The 27764-nt window shown below is 45.6% G+C and overlaps 1 protein-coding gene across 1 annotated transcript in view; it reads left to right on the top strand.

The window, feature by feature from the left end:
• Positions 1–27764, top strand: part of TNS1 (tensin 1) — a 494447-nt gene that overhangs the window by 374236 nt on the left and 92447 nt on the right. The window contains exon 18 of the mRNA XM_060261061.1: positions 25941–27683. Within this exon, the coding sequence (XP_060117044.1) occupies positions 25941–27683 (1743 nt within the window). The remainder of the gene's footprint in view (positions 1–25940; positions 27684–27764) is intronic.

Genomic DNA, 27764 nt, shown 5'->3' on the forward strand with positions numbered 1-27764 from the left:
CTGCTCCTATTAGACCTGTCGGCTGCATTCGATACAGTCGACCACCAGCTGCTGTCTCGCCATCTTGCCAACGTGGGGATACAGGGGTCTCCTCTTTCCTCCAAGGTCAGGGACAAAGGATGGTGATTGGGGAAATGCTGTCTCAGAGACACCCACTTATTTGTGGGGTGCCCCAGGGGGCAGTTCTTCCCCCAATGTTGTTTAATATCTATATGTGCCCCCTTGCCCAGATGGTCAGGAGGTATTGGCTGGGTTGTCATCAGTATGCAGATGACACCCAGCTGTATCTACTGATGGGTGGCCGGTCCACCTGCATCCCGGAGAATTTGGACCTGGCACTGCAAGCCGTGGTATCATGGCTCAGGCTGAGCTAGCTAAAGCTGAATCCAACGAAGACGGAGGTTCTCTGTCTAAGTCACAGCGGCCCGGGAAGGGTGATTCCTCTACCAGCCTTCGATGGAGTGCCATTGATGCCAGCATCGAAGGTTAAGAGTTTGGGAGTGCTCCTAGAGTCCCCCTTAACTATGGAGGCCCAAGTAGCAACCGCTACCAGAGCTGCTTTTTTTCACCTTCGGCAAACACGGCAGTTGGTCCCCTACCTTGAGCGCAGCGACTTAGCAATGGTGATCCACGCCTCAGTCACCTCAAGAATCGATTACTGTTACCCTCCCTACATGGGGCTGCCCTTGACTCAGATTCGGAAGCTGCAACTGGTGCAGAATGCTGCAGCTTGTCATGCCTGCCCCTGACCCAGCATCTGCTAGCTCAGAGCAGGCGCCTTTAACAGCCCTGGACGTAAGTCCTGAGGAGGCAAGCCGGCAGCAGGAGCCACCTGGAACTGATCAGGCCACGCCGGGCCCCAGCCCATCCCCTCCTGAATCTCCAACACCTGTTAGCAGGCTCCGCGAAAGGAGACGGCAGGAGATTAGAAACAGAAGGAGTGAAGCACGCATGCGGGGGAGAAGAGATCTAAGCCCGGCATACTAATGGGTTAACAAGCCAGCACAGTATATCTGCAATCCTGGCCCTTTGGCAAACTGTGCTGGCAACGAACGATCCTCCTGGGACGTGACCACGCTCTGCACCCTCTTGACTCCTGTGAGAACCCGCATATTTCTGACCCGGCTTGAACCTTGGACCTCGGAACTCTGGACTGTGACTTTGCTCTGTGGACTTGCTTTGGTAATTTGACTTTGCTCTCTCTGGTTACCCGACCCTCGGCATTCCTGTGTTTACGCTCTCTGTCTCACCCCTTGGCTCGGACTGATTTACGGTTTTGACTAATTGGACTGTTTAAGATAAACGCCTGTACTGCTCCCTGAAAACCTCAGCCGGCTGCAAGAGTTCTGGCTAACTGCCGGGACGCCAGCAGCCGTCTCCTACCCGAGGCTCGAGTCGTGACACAGCTGGGCTATTAATGAGGCTTCCTCGTCAGGAGCACATTCAGCCTGTTGCGAGAGCGTTGCACTGGCTGCCTGTTGCGTACCGAATCAGTTTCAAGGTCCTGGTATTAACCTTCAAAGCCCCATATGGCCTAGGACTTACCTATCTGCGGGACCGCCTTGCCCCACATGTTCCCCAGGGAGCACTGCGATCAAGCTCTCAAAATCTTTTGGCTGTCCCTGGGCTAAAGGAGGCTAGGCTCAACTCCACCAGAGCAAGAGCTTTCTCGGTTGTGGCCCCAATACTTTGGAACACCCTTCTGGGAGCCATCAGGGCCCTGCAGGATTTATCGCAGTTCCTCAGGGCCTGCAAGACTGAACTGTTTTGGATGTCTTATAACATCTAATGGGAGAGGGCTGCCACCACATCTGGATCCATAGCGCTTTTATTACTAACTGCCTATATGATCCGCCTGAAGTAGCACCATTACCATTTATCTGATTGTTTTATTGTTTTAATATTGTTTCTGTTTACTGTCTATTTTATGCTGGTAGCCGCCTTGAGTCTGTACAGAATGGGCGGGATATAAATATAGCGTGAATAAATAAAAGTAAAGGCAAAGGTACAAGCACCGAGTTGTTACAGTCCCGTGGGGTGATGTCATATCACATTTTCTTGGCAGACTTTCTGTTCGTTGTGCATCTGTGTTATATTACAGGTGATTTCTAATTCCTGACTACTTTCTGTATTATGGCAAGATTTGCTGTATTTCATGGTTGGATGTAGAAATTTGAATTGAAAGTGCATAAAAGCAAAGAATTGGAATGCGGTGCGTCTGATGGAGGGATGTGGACATTTAAATTGAAAATGCATAAAAACAAAGAATTGGAATCCACTGGATTCTTATCATGCTGAAATTCTTATCAACTAGATTAAGCACAGGCGATCAGTCATCCCTGTGCTTATTTATTTCTTTTTTAATTAAACCTTTTGAAAATGCTTTCCTGTTTTGTAGGGACTTCACCGGTACATGTATCGATAGAACAATAGTTGAATATTGTGGGTAATGTTAACATGGGTGAGAATTTGGATTAATCCAAGTTGCCAAGTATATATGTCTAATGACTGTGATAACCTTAAGAAAAATTAAGCCTAGTAGTTTAAGGATCCATTATTTTTATTGCAAGAGTATTGGGTCACAGTAGTAAGTTAGTGTAGAAACTTTCTTACAGTGAATGAAACTAAGGTCGTTTTCGCAGTCACCTTAATCAGCAGCGACGCCCCTCTTCACCGCGCAGGATCTGCGCGGATTTCGCACTAATTGCCGCGGAGCACCCGGAAGAGCCGGAAAGTCCCGGCGCTTTTGTGGCGCAAACGGAAACTCACCTTAATCAGCAGCGACGCCCCTCTTCACCGCGCAGGATCTGCGCGGATTTCGCACTAATTGCCGCGGAGCACCCGGAAGAGCCGGAAAGTCCCGGCGCTTTTGCGGCGCAAACGGAAACCTCCAAAAAGCCGTTTCCATTTGCGCCGCAAAAGCGCCGGGACTTTCCAGCTCTTCCGGGTGCTCCGCGGCAATTAGTGCGAAATCCGCGCAGATCCTGCGCGGTGAAGAGGGGCGTCGCTGCTGATTAAGGTGAGTGCGAAAACGACCTAAATAAAAAGATCCAGGGCTTTTTTTGTAGCAGGAACTCTTGCATAATGAGGTGTCAATGAGGTGGTTTGTCATTGCCTTCCCCAGTCAACTACACTTTACCCCCAGCAAGCTGCTTAATACATAGCAGCTGCTTCCTGTGCAGAAGCTGCTTCCCTGTAGAACTCGCAGGTGATCAGGGTGTACTTTTATCATATATATTTATATATCATATATATTGTGCACATATATATTTATCATATATATGTGCACATATATATTGTGCTGTGCGCTCTCCTGGAATATGCATTTATTTACTTGTTATATTTTCCACAGAGGACTTTTGTCATATTTGCAGATGGTCCTTAGAAAGAATCAAAAGCGTGGAAGGAGGTTTTGGGGTGGATAGAATGCTTGCATCTCCCGTAATTGCCATCCCAAACTGGAGAGCCAGTTTGGTGTAGTGGTTAAGTGTGCAGACTCTTATCTGGGAGAACCGGGTTTGATTCCCCACTCCTCCACTTGCACCTGCTGGAATGGCTTTGGGTCAGCCATAGCCCTGGCAGAGGTTGTCCTTGAAAGGGCAGCTGCTGTGAGAGCCCTCTCCAGCCCCACCCACCTCACAGGGTGTCTGTTGTGGGGGAGGAAGGGAAAGGAGATTGTGAGCCGCTCTGAGACTCTTCGGAGTGGAGGGCGGGATATAAATCCAAAATCTTCATCTACCTCACAGGGGGTCTGTTGTGGGGGAGGAAGGTAAAGGAGATTGTGAGCCGCTCTGAGACTCTTCAGAGTGGAGGGCAGGATATAAATCCAATATCTTCTTCTTCTTCTCTTCATCAGGCACACTCCTTGGCCTCAAATTTCTTGTAGCCCCTACAAGCATATATCATATAGTTCCTATTTCCTGACTGTGGGGGGAGGTCTGCAAAAACCTTTATGATGATGTGTGTTTATGTTACATCCAGGCTGTAAATAACAACACCGGGCTGTAAATAACAATATAAACCGTGGGTAAAGCATAGCAAACATCTGCCATGCTTTACCCACTGTTTATATTGTTATTTACAGCCCAGTATGCCTATCCCTCTGCATCTTTGGCATCATTCTTAATGTGCGGAATTAAGTACTGAAGCCCTTCTCTCTTCACACTAGGGTGGGGCAGAGAAGTGAAAAGAAGGGAGGGTGTGTACGTAGGAGTCAATATCTAGCTTGTGAGTGAAATCACTGTGGATTGCGATGGGGGAAATGAATACAACAGCTGCCTACAACACAAACGTTGTGTCTTGTTAGCTTGCTACTGCTCAAAAGGTTATAACCATTCGTTTTTAATCTCCTTTGTATATTGGTATAAAGCGGCGGCTACCTAAACTACAAGTCCTCTTCAGAAATTAATTTTTCTTCATCGCCAGTTGTAAACTTCTCACAATGTACCTTCCGTGCATTTTCCAGGATTGGTCTGAACCCTCTGCCATATGTATTTAACACTGTTTCTTACCTTTACATCTGGTTTGAATAGGGTTTGTTGGACTTGATTAGAACCTATTAATCACTCGAGCTTGCGACAAATTTCACAAAATATAGAAGAAAGGCAAATGTACTCAGCTTTCCTGTAGAAGCTCTTGGGGTGGGATTACATAGTGAGTGCAGTCCCCTGATCTTGTTTATAGGTTATTGTTTTTTACAGTATGCAGTTGCTGGGACTGTTATTTAAAAGGGGGGGGGGAACCAGGGCAGGGGGAGAAGAGGGCCTTCTTAACCATTTCCCCTTCTGCTGTCAGACATATAAGTTTTCCTCATCTGGGGGTGAAAGCAGCTGGGTGTAGGTGGGCATTTTCAGTTGGAAAATGGGGGCAGGAAGAAGAATTCAGGGCATTCACATCTCGCAGGGAAGAGCTGTCCTTGCACAAGGGGTGTCTGCTCTGGGGAGCTCTGTTTGGCTTAACACTACAGCATGGCGGCAGCATCTGCCCTCCCCCGCAATCATTTTCCTTAGCAGAAACAACCCTGAAACTGCGTTAGGAGAAGGCAAAGAGCCTGTCCTTCACCCATGCCACAGTTCTTTGCCAAATTGGTCTCCCAACCATTTTTAAAATGACGTTCCCCACAGGTGCTATGTAGCTGTGCGGAAAGTGAGTCTGAATCCAGATCCCACTTGTTCCCAAATGTGTTAGCCCTCAGGAGTGGTTAAAGGGTACTTATTCCAGGTAGGAAAATGTAAATTGTAGCCCATGGGCTGGATTCTGTGGAATGACAGTGGGGCACAGTCATAAGTTAACATTGTTCTGCAACCTGTTGTGCAACACCTAGTACAGATCTTTGCACCAGTGGCTCATGCAATATGTTGGTCAGTGTGTTGCTGCAGAGGAAGCACTAGTTTGGCTATGGTTATTTTTTTCCTGTAAAATAAAAATAGCCCTTAAGAACATAAGAGAAGCCATGTTAGATCAGGCCAATGGTCCATCCAGTCCATCCAGTCCAACATTCTGTGTCACACAGCGGCCAAATATATATATGTGTGTGTATATATATATATATATATATATATATATATATATATATATATGTGTGTGTATATATATATGTGTGTGTGTATATATATGTGTGTGTGTATATATATATATATATATATATATATACACACACACACATACATACACACACACTGTGGCTAATAGCCACTGATGGACCTGTGCTCCATATTTTTATCTAACCCCCTCTTGAAGGTGGCTATGCTTGTGGCCGCCACCACCTCCTGTGGCAGTGAATTCCACATGTTAATCACCCTTTGGGTGAAGAAGTACTTCCTTTTATCCATTTTAACCTGTCTGCTCAGCAATTTCATCGAATGCCCACGAGTTCTTGTATTGTGAGAAAGGGAGAAAAGTACTTCTTTCTCTACTTTCTCCATCCCATGCATTATCTTGTAAACCTCTATCATGTCACCCCGCAGTCGACGTTTCTCCAAGCTAAAGAGCCCTAAGCGTTTCAACCTTTCTTCATAGGGAAAGTGTTCCAGCCCTTCTGTTGGCAGAAGAACCCTTCTTCCATTGAGTTCCCACTGTTCTATAACAGGAAACATAGAAATGTGGTCAAGGTGAATGTAAATATTAAATTGATTGTTCCGGGTTCATTTGGGAATTATTGCATGAGACAGAGACATGGATTTCCTAGATCAGGAGAAGGAACCTAGAATACTCTACATGGCTTATTAAATGTTAGTAGGTGTTCTTTATTCTCCCCAAAACCATGGCAGTCTCACAGATGAGGTTCACAGATGAGCTCCCAATCCCTCAACCATTTCCATCAGCTTCTCTTTGGCTCGAATATGAGGTATGGACTGGGCTAATCAATCTTAGTGATTTTGATCAAACCATGAATGCGAAACAGGATGGAATATTAATGGTGTCTGCCCATTATCCCATCATCAACTCACTCTGCACTTACTAACTTGATATATTACAACAATATTGTAAAGTGGGTAGCTTGCCAAATATAACTTTATGGAGCCCTTGGGGTAGCTAACAGCATAGTACAAAACAATAAAAACATCAGTTTAAAATATGTGCATATAAATAATAAACCAGTGACAACAAAGGAAGATAGGAAAAAAAAAACCTGTCTAACAAATTCAGACCATAAAAATGTTTTCCAGCTTGTGTTGTCAACAATGCCTCAAACTCTTTGCCCCACTCCCTGTGCCCATTCAAGCAAGAAGAACCTCTTTGTACAAGTAGTCTCATGATGCATTGCATAGAAGGCCTTGCTCCTTGTCATTGTGAACTCTCTTGTTAGGAGAAGCAGTTTGTATGGGAGTAGGTGTTCTTAAAATAAGGTAGGCTTGTGTTAAATACTGGGTTCGAAGCATAGATGTTCAAACACGAACGTGCTTTACTAAGAACTTAGGAGCAAGCCAAAATGGTGGGGCTGCGACCCCGCTTACATACATGCAAAAGAACCGCCCCCCAGGTCCCCATACCAAATCATGGCAGTCAAGCTTCACGCCAAAACTGCTCATTGGTTTCTGTTTAGAGTCCAAGTCTGAAATCGTGTAGCAAAGAGTCACACTGCATCCGGGCGCACGAAAGCACCTGCCAAACATAGAGTCCAGTACATTACAACTTGGATCATTTGAAGTTTAAAGGTGAACACCTGCACTTTGAATTCTGCTTGGAAACAAATTGGGATTTGGTGAAGATCTCAGAGCTGTGGTATGGCAATGTGCTCAATCCTATCCATGGGTGGGCTGCCATGTTTTGAACTAATCGAAGTTTCTGAGCATCTTTCAACAGTCTCATTAGGTTAGTCAAGACTGGAACTTACCAAGGTATTATGTCACGTTAAGCATTTCCTGGGATGGTGACAGCTGATGAATTTACTTCAGTTGCTTAAGCACACTCTTAGCCATGGCTACTACCTGGATCGAACAAGCCTCTGGGAGCAGCACAAGGCCATGAAACTGCACATTTAATCCTTGAGGGGGGAGTGATATCCCATCCAGAACAAGGGGTCTGCCAAACTCCCAGAACTATCAGACATCCCACCTTTAGTTGTATCTTCCTTGTCAAGATGATGTTTCAGTTTATTTACCCTCAACTAGTCACTCTTTACTCTAGCACCTGTTTAGGGTATCCACCACCTCAGATGCATCCCCTGAAAAGGGGAAATAGAGGGAGTATCATCAGCATACTTACAGTATCTTCCTCCACATCTCTGGGTAGTCTCTCCTGGTCGTGTTGTGTAAACATGGAGCAGCATTAGGGTTGCCAATCCCCAGGTGGGGGCAGGGGATCCCCTGGTTTGGAGGCCCTCCCCCCACTTCAGGGTCATCCGAAAGCGGGGGGGGAGGAGGAGGGAAGTGTCTGCTGGGAACTCTTATTATTCCCTATGGAGATTTATTCCCATAGAAAATCATGGAGAATTGATCTACGGGTATCTGAAGCTCGGGGGGGGGGCTGTCCTTTGGGGTAGAGGCACCAAATTTTCTGTATAGCATCTAGTGCCTCTCCCCAAGTTTAAAAAAAATATTGGACCAGGGGGTCCAATTCTATGAGCCCTAAAAGAAGGTGCCCCTATCCTTCACTATTTCCTATGGAAGGAAGGAATTGAAAAGGTGTGCCGTCCTTTTCAATGTGACGGCCAGAACTCCCTTTGGAGTTCAATGATGCTTGTCACAGCCTTGATCTTGGCTCCACCCCTAATGTCTCCTGGCTCCACCCCCAAAGTCTCCTGGCTCCACCCCCAAACCCCCCAGATATTCCTTAAATTGGACTTGGCAACCCTAAGCAGCATATGGGTTGAGAGGAAACTTTGCATAACCCTAAATCCTTGCATAAACAGAGCAGCAATCCCTCCCTCCAGCATCGCATTTTGACTGGTAGGAGTGCAGCAGATTAGCTGTTAAAAGTGGAATTACAACAGAAATAAACTTTGATTCCCAACCTGCCAGATGACCTGGATTGGTGATGAGGTCCATGATATAAAAAGCAGCTAAGAGATCCAGCAGGATCAATAAAAGGCCACACTTAATCTTTCCTATCTCCCTGCATAAGTCATCCACGAGACCAGCTATGATAAATACCAAAACTGGGCCTTGAAGCCCCAAAGTGAGTGTAATGTGAAAATCTCTGGAGAGCCTCAACATTACCCACTCAGTCATTTTGCTTACAAATGGCATATTGGAGATTGGCCAGTAATTGCTGTGTTTGCAAAAATAAAATAACAGCAGCCTTAACTTAGGTTGCAGTCAACTTGAAGATTTTTTTTTTGTGTGTGTGTGTGTGTGTGTGTGTGAGGGGGGGAACCTACAGCCATTACTGGTCGTTCTGCCGCAGAGAGGGAAAATAAATCTGGACTTAACCATGCAGGGTCAGTAGAAATAGCTCTCCTAGAATATTTATTTAAGGGACTGTATCTGTAATGCCCCATATTTATCCTGTTAGTTCAGGGTTTTGTGGCTGCCTCATAAATAGCACTCGGGGCAGGATGAGAGTAGCAGAGAGTGTAACCAGACTACTGTGGGTTTCTGAATCATGCTGGGATACTAAAGAGATAGAAATGATCCGAGTATTTGAAGTTAAATATCAGCTCCTGCCGGTGTATTTGTGGACATATTCTGTTACTATGAAGGTTTGGTTTCTTTAGAGAGTGACCAAGCCCCTATATGTTTATAGTATTTAAGGGGTGTTGAGAGAGTGGTAAATTATGGGCCCACCTCATTTGCATATGCCACTTTTAAAAATATGTATGAACATATAGCACATTAATAGTACCACTGTTTAGCACTAGTTTATTGTCAAAAGTCTGGTAAACTTTATACAGAATGTGCCGGAGACTCCTAACCAGCCTATCAATGGAGCATATCAGCCTACATATCAATGCAGCGCAAAAGCTTTTGTCCCAAGTAATATTTATTTTCAAAATACAAATTAAAACTCAGGGAAATTTTTACCTTTGTGGGCAGCTTCAATTGTTAACATGATGAGGATTTCCCAAAACACTTCAATTTTTTTTTAACGTGTTTGATTTGCTGTCAGTCTCATGTACAGCCTTTTAAGTTTTATTTATTAGTTCTGTTTCCAAGATTTCCATTGTACATGCTTTAGAATCTGCCCTAAATTGCTCTAATATCCTTTCAAAGAACTATAAAGATTATTAGGTTATTTTTTTTTTTACCCATACCAGATTCTCAACATTTGCGAGGCGTTTGTTTTTCTGCATATCGGTCAGAATTACCATCCTGGTGTTATTTTTACAGGCTTGAATCCTGAGGGTAAAGTGCTTTCCTCCCCTGTGCTCTCATACTGCAGCCCAGAATTATCACCCAAATGCTACTTCTGGGTGAAAGGGGATACCCAATATAAGCATCAGTGAGGAGACAGAGGTCTGCATCAAGAGGAGCATTCAGTGAAAATTGCTCCCTTTCTTTTAGGGAGATATTTTCCACAGGATCAAAACAGTGAAAGAACACAGCTGTGTCGCATCAGACCTTCAAAAGATTCTAATAAACCAGTCCAGCCTCCATCACTGGCTCACCTGTACCTTCCTCCTCTCAGTGTTCCTCTTCTTTCATGCTTAGTACATTAATTTTGTTCCCAAAACAACTTCTACACAAATGTGACCTGGGAAATGTGGGTTCACTCATGAAGCTGTGGCACACTCTGAATTTCATTCCAGGACCCATCCTTTTGCTTGACCACACTCTCAGGGTCAACCATAACTACAATGGTTTAAGGAGAAAAAAGGGAGGGAATTCTAGCTTTATGCTTGTATGCAGTGATGATTTATCCTATACAACTGCTCTGATAGCAATGAAATGAGGGGGGGGGGGCAAACAGGTTCCTGAAGCCAGAATGTAGTCTTGCAATCTTTTGAAATATCATTTGATGGTATGTATTCAACCAAATGGTTCTTTCCTGGTTAAAACTGTGATTTCTTTGCCTATCAGGTTCTTAATAGCTCATGTTGATATTTGGTGAGTGCTACTATTCCCCAAATCTCCAGCCAGAAAAATGCACTATTTGGACTAGAGTTTCCTTTTTATTAGATGATCCAAAAACCTGTTACAAGTGTGTGTGAGTTTGATAGGAAATTGGTTTGCTAAATATCAAGATAAGCTCAAGATCTAGAATTGGTTAGAAGAAGAAGATTTTGGATTTATATCCCGCCCTAGACTCTGAATCTCAGAGTCTCAGGACGGTCACAATCTCCTCTACCTCCCCCCACCCCCGCCCAACAACAAACACCCTGTGATGTAGGTGGGGCTGAGAGTACTTTTACAGCAGCTGCCCTTTCAAGGACAGCTTCTATGAAAGCTATGGCTGACCCAAGGCCATCTCAGCAGGTGCAAGTGGAGGAGTGGGGAATCAAACCCGGTTCTCCCAGATAAGAATCCGCGCACTTAACCACTACACCAAACTGGCTCTCACACCAAACTGGCTCTTGCACTTAACCACTACACCAAACTGGTTAGAATAATTGAGGTCACTAATTCCTCCAAAACTTTTATTGTCTTTTTAAGAAGACCGCGCAAGGGAAGGCTATGATCTGTTTCATCTGCACTGCCTTCTCAGGGTGACGATGCAATCCTGTTTACCTATAAAAGGTTGAGTGGAATGTTGCTGAAGTAGCTATGCAAACTCTTATCACGTGATCGTCTAGGTTATATTCCTTGGCGTTAAAAAATACCATAGATTCTCCACTGGCACTTCTGAGTTTAACTAGCTTCCATTCTCTCTTTTTGCTCTTGGTATCTTAATTCTGTGCTCATATTTGTTTTTTTAACGACATATCAACATTGTCAAAAGTATTCCTGATATTTTGCCTGGAGTTTTTAGTTATGCTGTTCCCAACCACAGTCTGAAAATGCTGGCGATCTTACACTGCCAAGTATCTATATAATATTTAAGGAGTGGTCATATGCTTTATGACTGTGCCTTGTCAGACTATTGGGTTCATCTAAGCCAGTATAATAAAGTTCTAATCTCAGGGTTCCCTACCCCTCAAAAACAACAAAACTTTTAGATAAATTGTATGAGGTCAGGCTCAAGGGGCCAAATGGCAAAGTCCTGCAACCAGAGTGAATTGCTCCGCTTCTAACTTCAGATGCTTTTGTTCCTAGCTTAAAAGTACACTCAGAGTATTTTAGGCGTCTTCTCCTGATCTATAAAATCTATGTCCCATTTACGTTGCACATTTACTAATGCAGTCAGAATCAGTACATTTAATACTTGCATTTATCCAGATCGTATTTCTGGATTTACATTTCTAAAAGCAACCGCGTTATGAAGCCCTATAAAGGCAGCTAGATCTGGTACAGGTTACTGAGAAATCTAATCATCCAAACTGAACGAGACAGATGGACTGAGGTGTTGGTGGGCACTGGAAGGCGTCCCTGGGAATGTAGAAGCCAAAAAGACTGCCTTCTGGGTTTCAGGAAATAAGAAGCGAGTAGCAAAGGTGAATGTTTATGAAATACAGAGAATGCAAGACTGCAATGTTGATGGCTGTGCAGTTAAACACCCTCGGGCACAAGGTTCTCCCCCTCCCCTCCAATTTCTTTATTTAAAACATTTATTAGCCACCTTTCTTCTTTTACACAGAATATATAAAATACAGAGGAAGAATAGCCTGTAGCACTTAAGAACCAGGGACAGCCTGACTCCTGTGGTGCATTATTGGTGACCTTCCTTGATTGTCATCTAGTGGGTAAATGAACGTTGCCCCCGTGAGTCAGCATGGTGTAGTGGTTAAAGGTTAATGTAGGATCTAGGAGACCCAGGTTTGAATCCCTACTCTGCCACTGAAGTTGCTGGATGACCTTGTACCAGACACATAATGTCAACCTAACCTACCTCACAAAGTTTATGTGAGGATAAAATGGAGGAGAGTAGAACAATGTAGGCTGCTTGTTCATCATTTGGTGTGTGTGTGTGTGGGGGGGGAAGCAGGGTATCAATGAAGTAAATAAATTATGAGTCTGGCACTCCAGCTTTCCTCTGAAGCATTTCTAAGAAGCAGTGATATTGGTCTCAAGCTAAGACAAAAATGTTCATGATCTCCTTAGGGGGGTTTTTGTTTGTGTGTGTGTGTTTAAAAAAAACCCTTTCAATAGTCAATTCACTTCCAAACCACAGAGAGCTGATGGAAAAGGAAAGAGGCTGACTGGCTGCCTTTCACACTGAGTAGGGCCTTTAGACAGCCTGAGCTGCTAAAGCTATCGACAACCTTGTACGAAACTCCCATTAGCAGGGAACTTTTGTTTTCATCGTGTCTGTCTCCTGCATTACCTTCCTTTCCCCCTCATCATACTTGTCTGTAGGTAGATGGGGGATGTCTCCTTGCCTGTTAGCAGTGGACTAAAAGCAAGAGGATCCCGACTTCTCCCCCCCCCCCGACCCCCTTTTATTGACATGGGCTTCCTCTTCTGTGGTCTGAGGCTTCATGATGGAGGATGACAGCCTGACAAAAAGTCGTCTCGACTACTGCAATGCAGAAGCCTTTGCTGCAAATAGGGCCGGCACTGCTATGAAATGTGTGTTGTAAGGAAGACTTGTGGAAACATGGCTGTCCCTCTGGAAACACTTTCTAACCATTTGTGGAGTTAAGCCAATGCCTCTGTTGAGAATGGAGGATATCTTGCCATATCTGTTCAGTAGGAACATTTCACCTCCTCAATCATTCGGACATCTAATTTTTTTAAAAAGCACACACCCTCAAGGTTTGGAAGAAATAGTCCCTACTCCCCAGTCTTTTCTGGAACTCAGGATGCTTCTTAGTGCCTCACTGAGTAGTAACAGCAGTGCAGAAGAGCCTTGTAAATGAAGTAATTTCCCATACTGGGATTTTAGAGCTACCTTTGGAGTTTTAGCATTCATGGTTTTGCTTCTGATGCTGAGGCTGCCAGTCCATATGGACTCCCACCAGAATGTTATTAGCACCAACTGTTTTAAATTGTCTTGAATTGTAATTGGTTTTATTATGATGATGCACTAACACGTTAGTCTCTTATTGTTATTATGACTATTGTTGTAAGCCGCCCTGAGCCTGCCTCGGCGGGGAGGACAGGGTAAAAATTTAATAAACCTATAAACCTCCCAACATTTGGGGTGGGGCTTGGCTTCCCGAAGATGTAAGATGCAGGTAATGAGTGTTCTGATTCACAGGGCTATAGGGAAACAAAAACAAAGTGGGAATTAGTGTCAGCTACGGTTTAAAAAAAAAAATTATGTAGATTTTCCCATCTGCCCTCTCCCAGAGAACCGGAGTCAGGGTGGTGTACAACATAATCATAAAAACATCAATAAAACAGATTAAAACACAGTAATTTAACTGAAGATGGCACTAAACATCCCAGTCGTGCTGCTGTCTCACAGTAGGGGAGGGGAGTGCCAAGATGGAACCATCTCTGTCCTCAACTGAACATCTGATGGAACAGAAGAAGAAGTTATTGGATTTATATCCCGCCCTCCACTCCAAAGAGTCTCAGAGCGGCTCACAATCTCCTTTACCTTCCTTCCCCACAACAGACACCCTGTGAGGTGGGTGGGGCTGGAGAGGGCTCTCACAGCAGCTGCCCTTTCAAGGACAGAGGCTCAGAGCAGCTCACAATCTCCTTTACCTTCCTCCCCCACAACAGACACCATGTGAGGTGGGTGGGGCTGAGAGGGCTCTCACAGCAGCTGCCCTTTCAAGGACAGAGGCTCAGAGCGGCCTACAATCTCCTTTCCCTTCCTCCCCCACAACAGACACCCTGTGAGGTGGGTGGGGCTGGAGAGGGCTCTCACAGCAGCTGCCCTTTCAAGGACAGAGGCTCAGAGCGGCCTACAATCTCCTTTCCCTTCCTCCTCCACAACAGACACCCTGTGAGGTGGGTGGGGCTGAGAGGGCTCTCACAGCAGCTGCCCTTTCAAGGACAACCTCTGCCAGAGCTATGGCTGACCCAAGGCCATGCTAGCAGGTGCAAGTGGAGGAGTGGGGAATCAAACCCGGTTCTCCCAGATAAGAGTCTGCACACTTAACCACTACACCAAACTGGCTCTGCCTAGCAAGCCCAGCGGAACTAACAGGCCCTGCAGGGCACAGATGTTATTCATCAGAGAGTTCCACCAAGTTGGAGCCGGGACAGAGACCACCCTGGCTCTGGTTGAGGACAGCTGAATATATCTCAGGCTAGGCGCCGCCAATATATTCTGACCTACAGAGCTCAACACTCTTCTAATGGTATACCAGGAGAGGCGGTCCTGAAGTTACATTGGTTCCTGACCATTAAAGACCTTAAAGGTCAATACCAAGATCTTGAACCTTATCTGGTACTCCACCAGAATCTATTGCAGCTCACGCAGCACAGGATGAATGTGTGCTGGGCGTGATGTGCCTGTAAAGACCACACCGCTGCATTCTGTACTAGCTGGAGTTTCTGGATCAGTCTCAAGGGTAGGCCCACGTAGAGCAAGTTAAAGTTATCCTGAGGAGTGGTGACTGTTGTATGGATTACAATGGCCAGGTTAGGATGAGACAGGTAGGGGCCATCTGGCACAGTTGAAAAAAAAAAATGCCTGTCTTTCAAGCATTTGACCTGGGCCTTTTGTGGGGCCCTTGTAGGAGTGGTACATTTGCTTTGCTGATCTTTAGGTCCAGAGCAGATGCTCTCACATGCCTTGAGATCATGTTTGAGATCATGCAAATGCTTAAGTTGTATGAAGCTGTGCTTTAGAACTGTATGTAGACCTCTAAGCGCTGGATTCTGTTTGCTGCCCATTCTTCACTGAATCAGTGGGTGGTGACACCACCCTTCCTCAGAAGGGAAAGAGGAATGACATGCAGGTGCTCCTGTTTCACTTTCAAGATTCCTTTCCAGTCCAAGCCAGCCTGAGTAATAGAGTGTGTTTGGCTAGGAATTGCTTTTGGAACATTTACACTCTACTGTCCTATGTCCATCTGTTAGCATAGCGCAGGCGTTGTGTGCTGAATCGTTCAGTTTGGAAGGTACAGTTAACAGCTCAAGCCAAAAAGGCTGAACCTTCCAGAAAGGTTGAAACTCCCCTGGAACAATTTTGGTCTTGGCTCATCGTGGGGCCACAAGTTCTGTGCCTTGCTGTACACACAGACTTTTTTTAAAAAAAAAACTAAAGTGTGCTTTTTAAAGGCATGCTGTCTTGCAGAGGGGAATACCTCCACTGCCCAGAAATGGGTGGGGAGAGAGCAGGAGGAGTGATACATTAGAAGCTTGCAGAAAATGTAAAAAACTATGTCAAGAGATGTGGGGAATAAATTATAGTCCTGCCTTGAGATGGACTTTTTTCATGAGCTAAATTTATCAGTCAATCAGTTTCAGTGGAATTAAAGATGTTGAGTCAATCCTAATGCTGCTACTTCAGTGAGTTAGTTGCCGTATCCTCTTTAAAAAAAAAATAACAGAAAGAAATTCCCTTCCCATGCCTTCATTGTTCAGCAGCTGGAAAAATGCTGCTGTGGTTGTGTGAGGTCCCTTTGGAAGAAAGAAAAACGTTTGGCAAATGCGGGATGGAAAGGAACAGTCTGGCTGTGTCCCTAGTCTCCTCCCCTTAGGGCAGAACTGCCTTTTCTCCCTCCCTCCTTCTCTCCCTGCTCTTTGCAGCACTCACTTCTGTCATTCTGTCTCTTTCTCCACCTCTTTTTCTTTCGCCCTCCCAAACAACTCGATGTTGAGTTAGAGGCTGGTCCCATGCTCCCAGCACTCAGTCTCTCCTGTGATGTCATCCTGAAATCACATAACTACAGGATGATAAGTGAACCCCTTGGGATCTGACTGGCTGAAATTACAGACAGGGCTTTATCCTACTCGCTTCCTACAAGCCAGGGGAAAAATAAACCTCACTCCCATGCCTGACAGATGGAAAGGCTGTGTGCTCTTCCAGGGTCTTCTAGGAGCAGCCTTGCGTTTCAGCGCTAAGGAATAAGCAGCCAAGGCTGTGTCTCCAGCTGAAGAGGCTTCTCTCTATGGTGAGTTCACTTTTTTATCTCTGGGGGATCCATATGATTATGAAGTTGCCTGATACTGAGTCAGACCATTGGTCCATCGAACCAAGCACTCTGAGCTCTGGCTGGCAGCGACTTTCTGTTTCCTTCCCCACCCTGCTACCTGAGGTCCTGTGAGTAGGGATGCTAGGAAATGAACCTGGGACTGTCTACGTGCAGTGCTGGTACTTTGATAGTGAGCCAAAGGCCCTTCCTGATCCAAGCTCATGGCGTAGTAAAATGAGCCAGTGGAGCCAGTGTGAGTACTACTGCCTGAGCTGAAGGCGCTCCGGAGAGGAATGACTTCTGGGCATCGCCAGCCTCGTAACAGAGCAAGCTAGGAAACAGAATCCAAAGTTTGGACTAAAGACCTGAGTACGCAGATTTCTCTCAGTAGCATGGCTGCAACGCTGTGTCTGCAGGATTTTCATTCACCTGCCATCATGTCGCCTTTTGGAGCATCTAGGTGTGGTTTAGACAGATTTTGCTTTAAACGTAGCAGAAGCTCGCCTGGAGCAAGCTGCTCTCTCTCTTTCTTTGTCTCTCTCTGCCTCTCTCAATATATATCTACTATTAACTTGACAGAACCTGTATATCTTTGCAGCATGCCTGATGGCGGGTATTTTCATAAAATGTGAAGAATGTAATTGAATTTCGCAGGTGGATAAGAGGGAAACGGAATGCTAAAGTTTTACCTAGAGTGACAGATTGTCAGAAATAGCTCCTGGGTACAAATCAATACTGTCTTTAGGGGGTGGGGGTGGTGAGGGAGCCGATTCCTTCTAGTTGTACTACTCAATACAACACACTGGCCGTAATCTGAAAACCGGTGCCATGCAAGCAAGGATCCTCAAGGCGCACGGACTGAGGAGTAAGAAGATTCTTTTCTCCCATCCTCCTCCGGTGCAGAAGATTTGATTATGTCCTTTGCTTGCTGTTGTTTATTTCGACCAGTAAACGACTCCTCCTCATTAGTATTTTTAATGCAGTGGCACAACTGACGCCACCAAGACTTGTACTAAGTATATTTGGAATTGACCCCCCATCATTTCCAGAATGTTGGACGTGGTCCCAGTCAGCAGCACCGTCTCCCTTACGGCAGCTTCTTCTTTTTATATCTTTTGTTTATCAGGACATGAACTTGGGAAGGGGGGGGGGGGGGGAGAGGCATATGCAAAAGAAAACAGTCTAACAGGGAACATCCTTGGCATACTTGTGTATTAGGTGGGCTCTATGAACCATTTTGATGCACCACGTGTGATATGTAGCATCAGGGTGTGATTGCGTGTCCATGCGGCTTGGCTAATGAACTTTGCGGGGGTAGGAGTGTAGCACAATGGTAGAGCATCTGATCCACATCCAGGTTTAGTCTCCGGCGTCTCTAGTTTAAAGGCTCACATAGTAGGTGATGTGAAAGACAGCTCCAGCAGCTGGGTCAATAAACAAATGCGCGTATCCCTTCCTCCTCCTCCTCCTCCTCCTCCTTGATTGAACAGCTCTGCTGGCACTGATTCATGTAAAGGAGGAGATGCACAAGAAGGGCACCTGTTACTATCAGGCCGGGCATCACAGCAGAATCTTGTCATGTGGCTTTAAAAAGAATGTTCCTTGCGCAAGCTGGAAATGCTTGCTGGGTGTCTGAAAAAGGGAAATGAACTTTTTAATATGCTCTCAGTTAAGTGGTACTTAGGTGTTGTGGCCCGTTGGTTCCTAAAGTGTTAAAGTAAAGGTAAAGGTAGTCCCCTGTGCAAGCACCAGTCATTTCCGACTCTGGGGTGACGTTGCTTTCACAACGTTTTCACGGCATACTTTTTACGGGGTGGTTTGCCATTGCCTTCCCCAGTCATCTACACTTTCCCCCCAGCAAGCTGGGTACTCATTTTACCAACCTCGGACGGATGGAAGGCTGAGTCAACCTGGAGCCAGCTACCTGAACCCAGCTTCCGCCAGGATCGAACTCAGGTCGTGAGCAGAGCTTAGGACTGCAGTACTGCAGCTTTACCACTCTGCACCATGGGGCTCTTTCTAAAGCGCTATTGGGCTTGAATCTAGCTGTTTCTCGCATGTATTGTAGCAGGGTGCTAGTGGCAGTGTTTGTCTCTTATGAAAGGGCTCACAGAAATAACGATAGAATCACCCTAGAATCTCCGCAGTTTCATCAAACTGTTGATGGCTATTGCCTCTAGCAAGCGTAACTGGATATCCTGGGGACATAAAAGTGCTGGCTGTGGCTTTTATATCAATACCATTAGAAGAGGGTCTCCATGTTACAGCGTCTCCTAATGCCACATCATAAGAACATAAGAGAAGCCATGTTGGATCAGGCCACTGACCCATCCAGTCCAACACTCTGTGTCACACAGTGGCAAAAAAACAAAAAAAAAACTCAGATGCCATCAGGAGGTCCATTGGTGGGGCCAGGACACTAGAAGCCCTCCCACTGTGCCCCCCCCCCAGCACCAAGAATACAGAGCATCACTGCCCCAGATAAAGAGTGTCTAATAGCCACTGATGGACCTCTGCTCCATATGTTGATCTTGAAGCTGTCTATACTTGCAGCCGCCACCGCCTCCTGTGGCAGTGAATTCCATATAAGACTTCGTTTAAGTAATATAGGCCAGAGAAACATAGTGGCGGTATGACCCATAGGAAAGATGGTGCCGTAGCTTTTCCACCATATTTGTGGGCCAGTGGCACTTTTAGAACAAGAGAATGACAGCTTCTGTGGCTATTTAGCAGTGACCAAAAGAGTGAGGGCAGAGCACTGCAATCTCTTTCGTCTCTAAAAAGGACCAGATCAGATGGGCTTTTCGGCCTGCCGTAGCCGCCTCTCCCCACCCCCAGAGTTAATTTGTGCAGTCACCCCCACACACCTGTTCCCTGCTCATCTTTTCCTCATGGTAGGATGACTCCCATACACGTTAAAGAGGCACTGGGAAGTCCTTGCCACACCCTCATGGTGCATTTCCAGCCATGTGATTGGCCCAGGTGTGCCATACATGTGCAGGACTGGTGTGAACTACGCCAGTTTGGTGTAGTGGTTAAGTGTGCGGACTCTTATCTGGGAGAACAGGGTTTGATTCCCCACTCCTCCACTTGCACCTGCTGGAATGGCCTTGGGTCAGCCGTAGCTCTGGCAGAGGTTGTCCTTGAAAGGGCAGCTGCTGTGAGAGTCCTCTCAGCCCCACCCACCTCACAGGGTGTCTGTTGTGGGGGAGGAAGGTAAAGGAGATTGTGAGCCGCTCTGAGACTCTTCGGAGTAGAGGGCGGGATATAAATCCAATATTTTCTTCTTCTTCTCTCAGCGCACATATGTCCTGTGCTGGCTGCTGGGTGGGCATCATCTGATTAGCACAGCACAACTCTAACTGCAGTAGCTTTTTTAAAGCCAAGAGACCACTGTGGCTAACTCCTGGTCTGATCACACCCATAGTTGAGCTGTGATATCTAGATGAGGATTTCCGGCCTGCTACAATCGTTATTGTGCCCATTACCACCACCAGAGGACTACAGAGGAGCACAGGTTCTGTGTATCTCAGCTCTTCCCATGGTGAATTATCCAAACTGTCCTCCTCTGAAAATGACATTCGGGGAAGGGATTCGCCTCAGTATTACTTTGTCACCTCCTAATGTTACTCATGGTCCCTTGAAATGGAGTAATGCCCAGGTAGATTATACGACCTTTTCCTGACTGTATTTTCCATTTAAAATAATCTCTGAATGTTGGCAGCAAGATTATTTGGAGAATAGTTACGTTAGTATCTGCAGATATGTTCTGGATCCATTGATTAACTGGAGATTATGTTGGCTCCCTCCTGTTGTCCTCTTTATTTTTTGGTAACTAGTCTGTACCACCTGCCTCTGTGCTGTGCTCTCCATAGCAGCAACATGAAAACATCTGGTTACATATGCAAAGGCCACAGTTCATATTTATCCACACAGAATAGCTTGCCAAACAACAAGAGAGGCTGAGCTTGGCTGAGAGGTAGCCAGAGCTCTGAAGAGCTGTTTTTCTTTAAGGGAGGGGGAAAAAACTGTTGCAATCTTCTTCAGTACATCTTGTGGCTTCCCCACAGTTACCAGTCGATTTGAGGCTTGTGTGTGGCTGCCTAGCCCTTGGGAAGAATGTTAAAGCTTTGTCCCAGCTTTTCAAAGCGAAGTGGGAGGCATGCCAGGAAACTGGCAACCTGGACTACAAATAGCCATTGTGAGAGGACATATAGAGAAGCGCAGAGTCGTTTGGTGAAAGAGGCCAGAAATGGTTGGCAAGATCTTGAGCGTATTAGGTAATGTAAAAACTCTGGAAGGTAGATATTGCAGCAAAATATCTCTAAGGAAACAATGGTGTGCATAATATGTTTGTTTCTTGTAATGCAAGAAACGCAGTATTTCAAAAGGTTGCTAATTATGTACTAGCTACCCATGATTGCCAGCTGCCAAAAGAATATGAATGACCATTTGCTGCGTCATATTCTGAACAGTTTTTTCGGATGAGTACTTCTATCTCTCATAGCGTATTCCTTTGTGACTCATCTTTGTGTATACAATCAAACATACAATGTGATGTTGCTCTGAGAAGATGCGCAGCACATGGTGTCGGGGTGTCAAACTTATTTGTTACAAGGGACGGCCCTGACATAAATGAGGCTTTGTCAGGCCGGGCCACGTGTATTATAAAAGCTAACGCCAGGTAGAGAGATAAACTTTATAAAGGAAACAGACAAACACAAAGTTTTATTTTACTTAAAATAAAACATGTTTGCAGTATGTTTGCAGTATTTTGTTTCACAGTCTCCGATAACTGATACCTCTTGCTCGGAATAATTGCATCAAAATCTTGATTACAATATCTGTGCTGTAGCAATCCTTTTTTTCAGGTACTTTAAGTCTATTTAATAGTTTCCAAATTTACAGAGTATCTAGCAAATATACAAAGAATGCTCAACCGTCCAAGCCTTGGTGTAGTCATTACAAATAAAACTGGAAGATAATATAGTACCTATGGGAGAAAATAAATGAATAAGTACATACATATAATATTAAATGAATTATACACATGCCAACAAACTGTGAAAAGGAGATCTGCACAAATTTCGCACGAGACCTTCAATCCTGGTTTAGCCCTGTCCCCAAACTGACATTCTACACTAGAATAATAGAATCAGATAAACCAACTCCATGTCTTTATGATTCTCTGATTCTCGTGTAGAATGTCAGTTTGGGGACAGGGCTAAACCAGGATTAAAGGTCTCGTGCGAAATTGGTCCTAGTATTTAAGAAACTCCAGTATAATCACCATAGTAACATTGGCTAGGGGTGTATCGTTAAAATAAAGCCAAACTGGAAAGATAAATATCATGTTGAATTGTGTCTGGGTTAAGGCTGCCAGTGGGGACCTTGCTTATGAAGGGAAGCCATTTCTGAACACTGCAGCAATCTTGCGTATGCTGTTCAGGTGTGTATCTGTAAGTTGCAAACCTGCTTTTGATTTATTGATATTCATTACAGAAATCTCATGGTCAGTGCTCTGTGCTCTAGGACCCAGGGGAAAATGTGAAGTGGCTAGGCATTGTGAGCTTTTGTAAATAATGGCACTTTATGTGCTGATCAAGAACGCGTGAAGGCACCATGACACAGACTGAGGGCTATATGTTTGTCTGCAAAACTATAGTCTCCCCAGAAAAATAACTGCAGCTCCTATGAGGCAGTGCAAGAAATGTATAGTGGTCAGTATCAGCCTACCATCTGGGAAGCCTAGGTTCAGAATCCCCAGCCTAATCCAACTGATTGACTTCTTGTTATTCCTCATCTAAATAGTTCACAGTGCTTTCCTACTGAGAAAGACTGTATCACAAGGGCATAAATACAGCGAAAAGGAGGAGGGAACCCAGTTACATTCAGGAGAGCCCTGGCAAAACAAGCTTAACAACACACATGAACACACAGAGTGTAGCAAGGCAAAAGGCTCTTGCCTTGAATAAAACTTTGTTGATTTTAAATGTGCTTTTTGTATTTCTACCATGTGATTGAGGCAGTTGAGCAAAGTAGCCTCTCATTTGTTCCCTCCCTCTTCTGGCACCCCAGGCTTTGCTGTACAATTGAGAGAGCTTGGCAAATCTGTGACTGGTCCAAAAGAACCTGGATCTGGCAGATAATGCTCAGAAGTGTGAACACCTATGCCATTCTAGCTGTCATAGGGGAACTGCTGCTGAACAGTAGCAAGCAGCCAGGCCTAGTTAAGTCACGCCAGTCAGGTGGCATCAAGTCACCTAGAGGGTGCTGCCAGTACTGGAGTAGCCAGCCTCTAGGTGGAGCCTGAAGATCTCCTGATATAACAACTGAACTCCAGACAACAGATCTCTTTCTCCCTGAAGAAAATAACCGCTTTGGAGGGTGGACTCTATGACATAATATTTAGCTGAGGGCTCTCCCTTCCCCAAACTCTAGCTTTCATACACTCCACCACAAAATCTCCAGGAATTTCCCACCAACCTGGAATTGGCAAGCCTAGTCAGGACTGTCCCCAGTGAGTTCTCCCTCAGAATCCAAAATAGACCCGGAAAGGGCTTCCTCCCCCTGCCTTTTACTGACAGAACCAAGCTTAGAATACTGTGGTTGCCTAGCAAGAGCCACTGAGGGAAAATGGGGGAACATATTCATTAAATACAAACATTTCCTAGTTAGATGAATGCTTACTATGAATGTGTGTTCAGTTCCATGGTTGCTACTTCAGTGTGTTTGTGTATGTGTGCACACCATGCCCAGGTGATATTGTGTGTGTGTGGAGCGGGGGGGGGGGGGACATAGTGCCCTGTTGGTTTGGGCTGCAAGATGGTTCCAGAAGTGTCTGTTGCCTATAGGTAGGAGCTTTCTGACTCCGTACTCTCCTGTCTTCCATTCCTGAATCAATCCTTGGCTTACTGCCAGAGAGACATCATTTTTTCCCTTAGATGAGAGCATTCCATATTGCTGTGCTTTTTGTTCCAGGAAATCTCATAGGGGACTTGGAAAAAGAAGCAGAAAATGTCTGGGCAAGTGAGGCCTCCACCCAAGAGAACCGGAGCTTGCTGCAATCAGATACCCCAGATTTCGTTATATTTTTAATGAACAAATATTTTTAAAAGAAAAACTAGAACCCAATTCGAATTCCTCCTTCCTTTCTCCAGAGCAGTCCTGTATCCTCAGTTGCGTAGGGGAAAGTAACGTGAGCCAAAGAAGTTATACAGTTTCCTAGTGGCAATTCATGGAAACATGGGAGCTTAAAAAATGCCACACTCATGTGAACTCCTGTCAGTTTCTGACTTCACTTTTTAATTAATTATAAATCACTTAATGAGGGGGTGAGGGCAATCTGCTGCAGGATTCAAGAGAAGCGTGAGGAGGATCTTCTGAGAGCATTACTATCTTGTCATGCAAACTATAAGCAAAGTCAGCCACAGATGGGTCTCTATATTTGTCTGGTTCTCTCTATTGCAGTGAGAAATAGAATTTTATTGGAGGAAAGCCTCAGTCTGGTCTGTGGAGATCCTTGTTCTTCTGGGGAAAAAATGTTATAGCGAGCTGTAGGTTAGGTTCCTTTTTGTTTCTTTCATATAGGGCTATTTTTAATGTTCACCCAAATTTATACCTTCTGGGGCATGTGGGCGGAGCGGGGGAGCATGTAGCCACCATAAATGAAAGTGTAGCTGGAGACCACTAGTTTTAATTGGAACTGAACCGTGAGCCCAGTGTTTCATTTAGTGGAAATGAGGCTTTGTCACTCTTCCACTCTCCTTGGGCTCTGAGGTTAGTTGTTCTAGACCTTTGCATAGTATTCCTTACTGTAGCTTTCTCAGCATAGTGAGCTTCAGAATGGACACTTGCCTCCCTCATTATGAGAGGTTACTATGCTGTGGGAGGATTCTGCCATAGTAAAGAACATGGAAGTGCATCAAAGTTGCTGAACTTGTGATTTATCAAGGTTTCATCAAGCCACAAGCCACTGCTTGTTTGGACTGCCAGGTGCTTGACACTCACACTATTGTGGTTTTGTGCTCAACATTCAGCGTAAACAGGAGACTTGCTGAGCCCCTAATGCAGGGATCCCCAACCCCCAGGCCATGGACCAGTCCTAGTCTGTGACCTCTTAGCAACCGAGCCATGAGTTGTTGTTGTTTTTTTTTAAATAAATAAATTTTATTTTATTAATTTCTTATTAAATCTAATCCGATACAAAGGGAGCATGGGGAAAATAAAGAACGAAATATACATCTAACATACAATAATCCAATTTAGTTGTATAATTATTTCATTATATATTACAATGTAGTGATGATAATTATAAGAAGACGTTGGATTTATGTTCTGCCCTCCGCTCTGAATTTCAGAGTCTCAGAGTGGCTCACAATTTCCTTTACCTTCCTCTCCCACAACAGACACCCTGTGTGGTGGAGCTCTTCCCAGAAGCTGCCCTTTCAAGGACAACCTCTGCGAGAGCTATGGCTGACACAAGGTCATTCCATCAGCTGCAAGTGGAGGAGTGAACATATGAAGCTGCCTTATACTGAATCAGACCCTTGGTCCATCAAAGTCAGTATTGTCTTCTCAGACTGGCAGCAGCTCTCCAGGGTCTCAAGCTGAGGTTCTTCATGCCTATTTTCCTGGACCCTTTTTTGGAGATGCCAGGGATTGAACCTGGGACCTTCTGCTTCCCAAGCAGATGCTCTACCACTGAGCCACCGTCCCTCACCATGGGAATCAATCCCGGTTCTCCCAGATAAGAGTCTGCACACTTAACTACCACACCAAATGAATAGAAATAAAGTGCACAATTGTATCATCCTGAAACCATCCCCCTGCCCCAAGTCCATGGAAAAATTGTCTTCCACAAAATCGGTCCCTAATGCCAAAAAAGGTTGGGGACCGCTGCCCTAATGGACTGCTTTTGACTTAGCCTAAATTAGACGAACCTTTAGTCCTTTGTGACCCCACAAGTATGTGGTCTTATAACTCTTCCTAGTCTGTTTTCCTTTCCAAAAGACGTTTCATTTCATCCTGGATCAATTCAGGCGCATTTGCTGCAAAAAAACCCCCAAAACATCCATTGGTTCTCATCACAATAAAAAGATAATAGCTGGTGAATTTGTTTTGCTTCAGCAGCCATTGCAACTTCTTTGGCTTTCACCAGTTCCTGTGGGAATAGAACATGGTTGGGGCTGTGCTGCCCTCAGACAGACACTCTGGCATCTCTTGCCTGCATGGCCTGAAGGGCACATTGAATGATAGTGCTTGGCAGCTGCTTGGCAGAGTCACAGTGTCCCTTCCCACCATAGCTAAATGCAAATAAACACCCCAGGAACCATTGGTGTCTTAATGAGAGCACTTGATTTTTACAGTATCATAGCCTAAGTATTGATTTCGCTGTCTTCCTTCTTTCTCCTCTTCCATACAGAGGTTGGGCACACCCAAGGGCCTCTGGATGGGAGCCTCTATGCTAAGGTGAAGAAGAAGGACTCACTCCACAGCAGCACCGGCACTGTCAACACCAACCGCATTGCACTCTCGGCAGCCCCTAATCACATTGAACACACGCTTTCTGTTAGCAGTGATTCGGGCAACTCCACTGCTTCCACCAAGACTGACAAGACAGATGAACAAGCGGTACCTGCGGTCCCCAGCAGCAGTGGAGGAAACAATCCTATACTGACCCCTGAGGAGAAGCGGGAGCTTGAGAGCTTGCTCAGTGGCTTTGGCTTGGAAAACGAAGCTACCATGCACAACCACAACTCCAGCGGAGGAGCAGTAATGGCCTCCACTGTATCCGGACGCCATGTCGTACCTGCACAGGTGCATGTTAATGGGGAAGCTGCAAGCTTGGTAGCTGAGAGGGAAACAGACATTTTGGATGATGAATTGCCCAACCAGGATGGGCACAGTGTTGGCAGTCTGGGCACCCTCTCGTCTTTTGATGGCACTACCAACACTAGTGACATGGGCTATCATGAGGCCCCTCGGATGGAGAGTCTTTCCTCTTTACCCAATGGCTCATCCAATTTCAATGGTATAGACAAGTTGCGTGATTCGGAGACGGTTATCAACGGTGGCTACCCCTACAATAACCAGAACACCTTACGGAGCATGATGGGGCGTCACCCCCAAGATCCATATGGGCACATTCGACCTTCAATATCTGCCCAGGAAAACTTGGCAGACTATTATCAGCATGGTTTCCCCACTCCTGGCTGGCTGCAACCCCAGCCACTAGCCTCCACACAACAGTATCCCTACAGCTATGACCCAAATGGCATATATCGCTCCCAAACCTTCCCCACAGCTACTGCTGAGACCCCTCAACTTCCACAGGCACCTGCACGGAACATGAGTAGTCGAGAAGCTGTCCAGAGGGGATTGAACTCATGGCAGCAGCAAAGTGGGAGCCGACCACCATCCCGTCCACAAGATGGCACCCTAGAAAGCCTAAGCCCCAGTGTCTCTAGTGCAAGCCCTCAGCCTAGCCCCTCACAAATAGCGCCCCCTCAGAGCATCAGCATCCCTGAATTCCCCAGGGTGGCGTCTCAGAAGGAAATAGAGCAGTCAATTGAGGCCCTCAACATGCTTATGCTGGACTTGGATCCCTCTGTCTCTACGATGCAAAAATCTCAGAGTGTTCCAGTGGCCTCTAGAAATGACAAACCATGCCCAATGGCTCTCTCAATGTCTGCTCAGCCTGTGACTGGTCCTCAAGTGATGCAGCCACGGTCTACCAATGCTTTTGGACCCATTCCAGGAAGCCCCACACACATCTCCACTGGCACCAGTGTGTCCCCTTTGCCTGAGCCTGTATCTAAAGCTCATCCAAGAAGACTGTTGCTGCAAAATCCCAGAGAGCTGGAGTACCCAGCACAGGATTACAAGGAGACCTACTTGCCCTATGGCTATCAGGACCAACAGCCAAGCGTAACGCAAGCAGGGAGTTATGGTCAAGCTGCAGGAAGCCCTCCTACATCTCCAAGCCCTCATGTGATGCCATGCAAGCCCATGGAAGGGCAGAATCCCCTGCTCACATCACCTGCATCCCCAACAACGGTGGAAGCTCAGATACCAGTAAAAGATGTGGAAAATAATGACGAGCCTTCTCGAACCTCAGAGGAAGAGCCTTTGCACCTTGAAGGGCTTGTGGCCCATAGGGTAGCAGGTAGGAATCTTTACTTTCTATTCCTTCATGAGTCTTAAATCTCTGTCCCTAGAGATCAAATGTTTTCTTTGTCCTGGGAGA

The sequence above is a fragment of the Heteronotia binoei genome, chromosome 21 (genome assembly GCF_032191835.1).
Source record: "Heteronotia binoei isolate CCM8104 ecotype False Entrance Well chromosome 21, APGP_CSIRO_Hbin_v1, whole genome shotgun sequence".
Taxonomy (NCBI): Eukaryota; Metazoa; Chordata; class Lepidosauria; order Squamata; family Gekkonidae; genus Heteronotia; species Heteronotia binoei.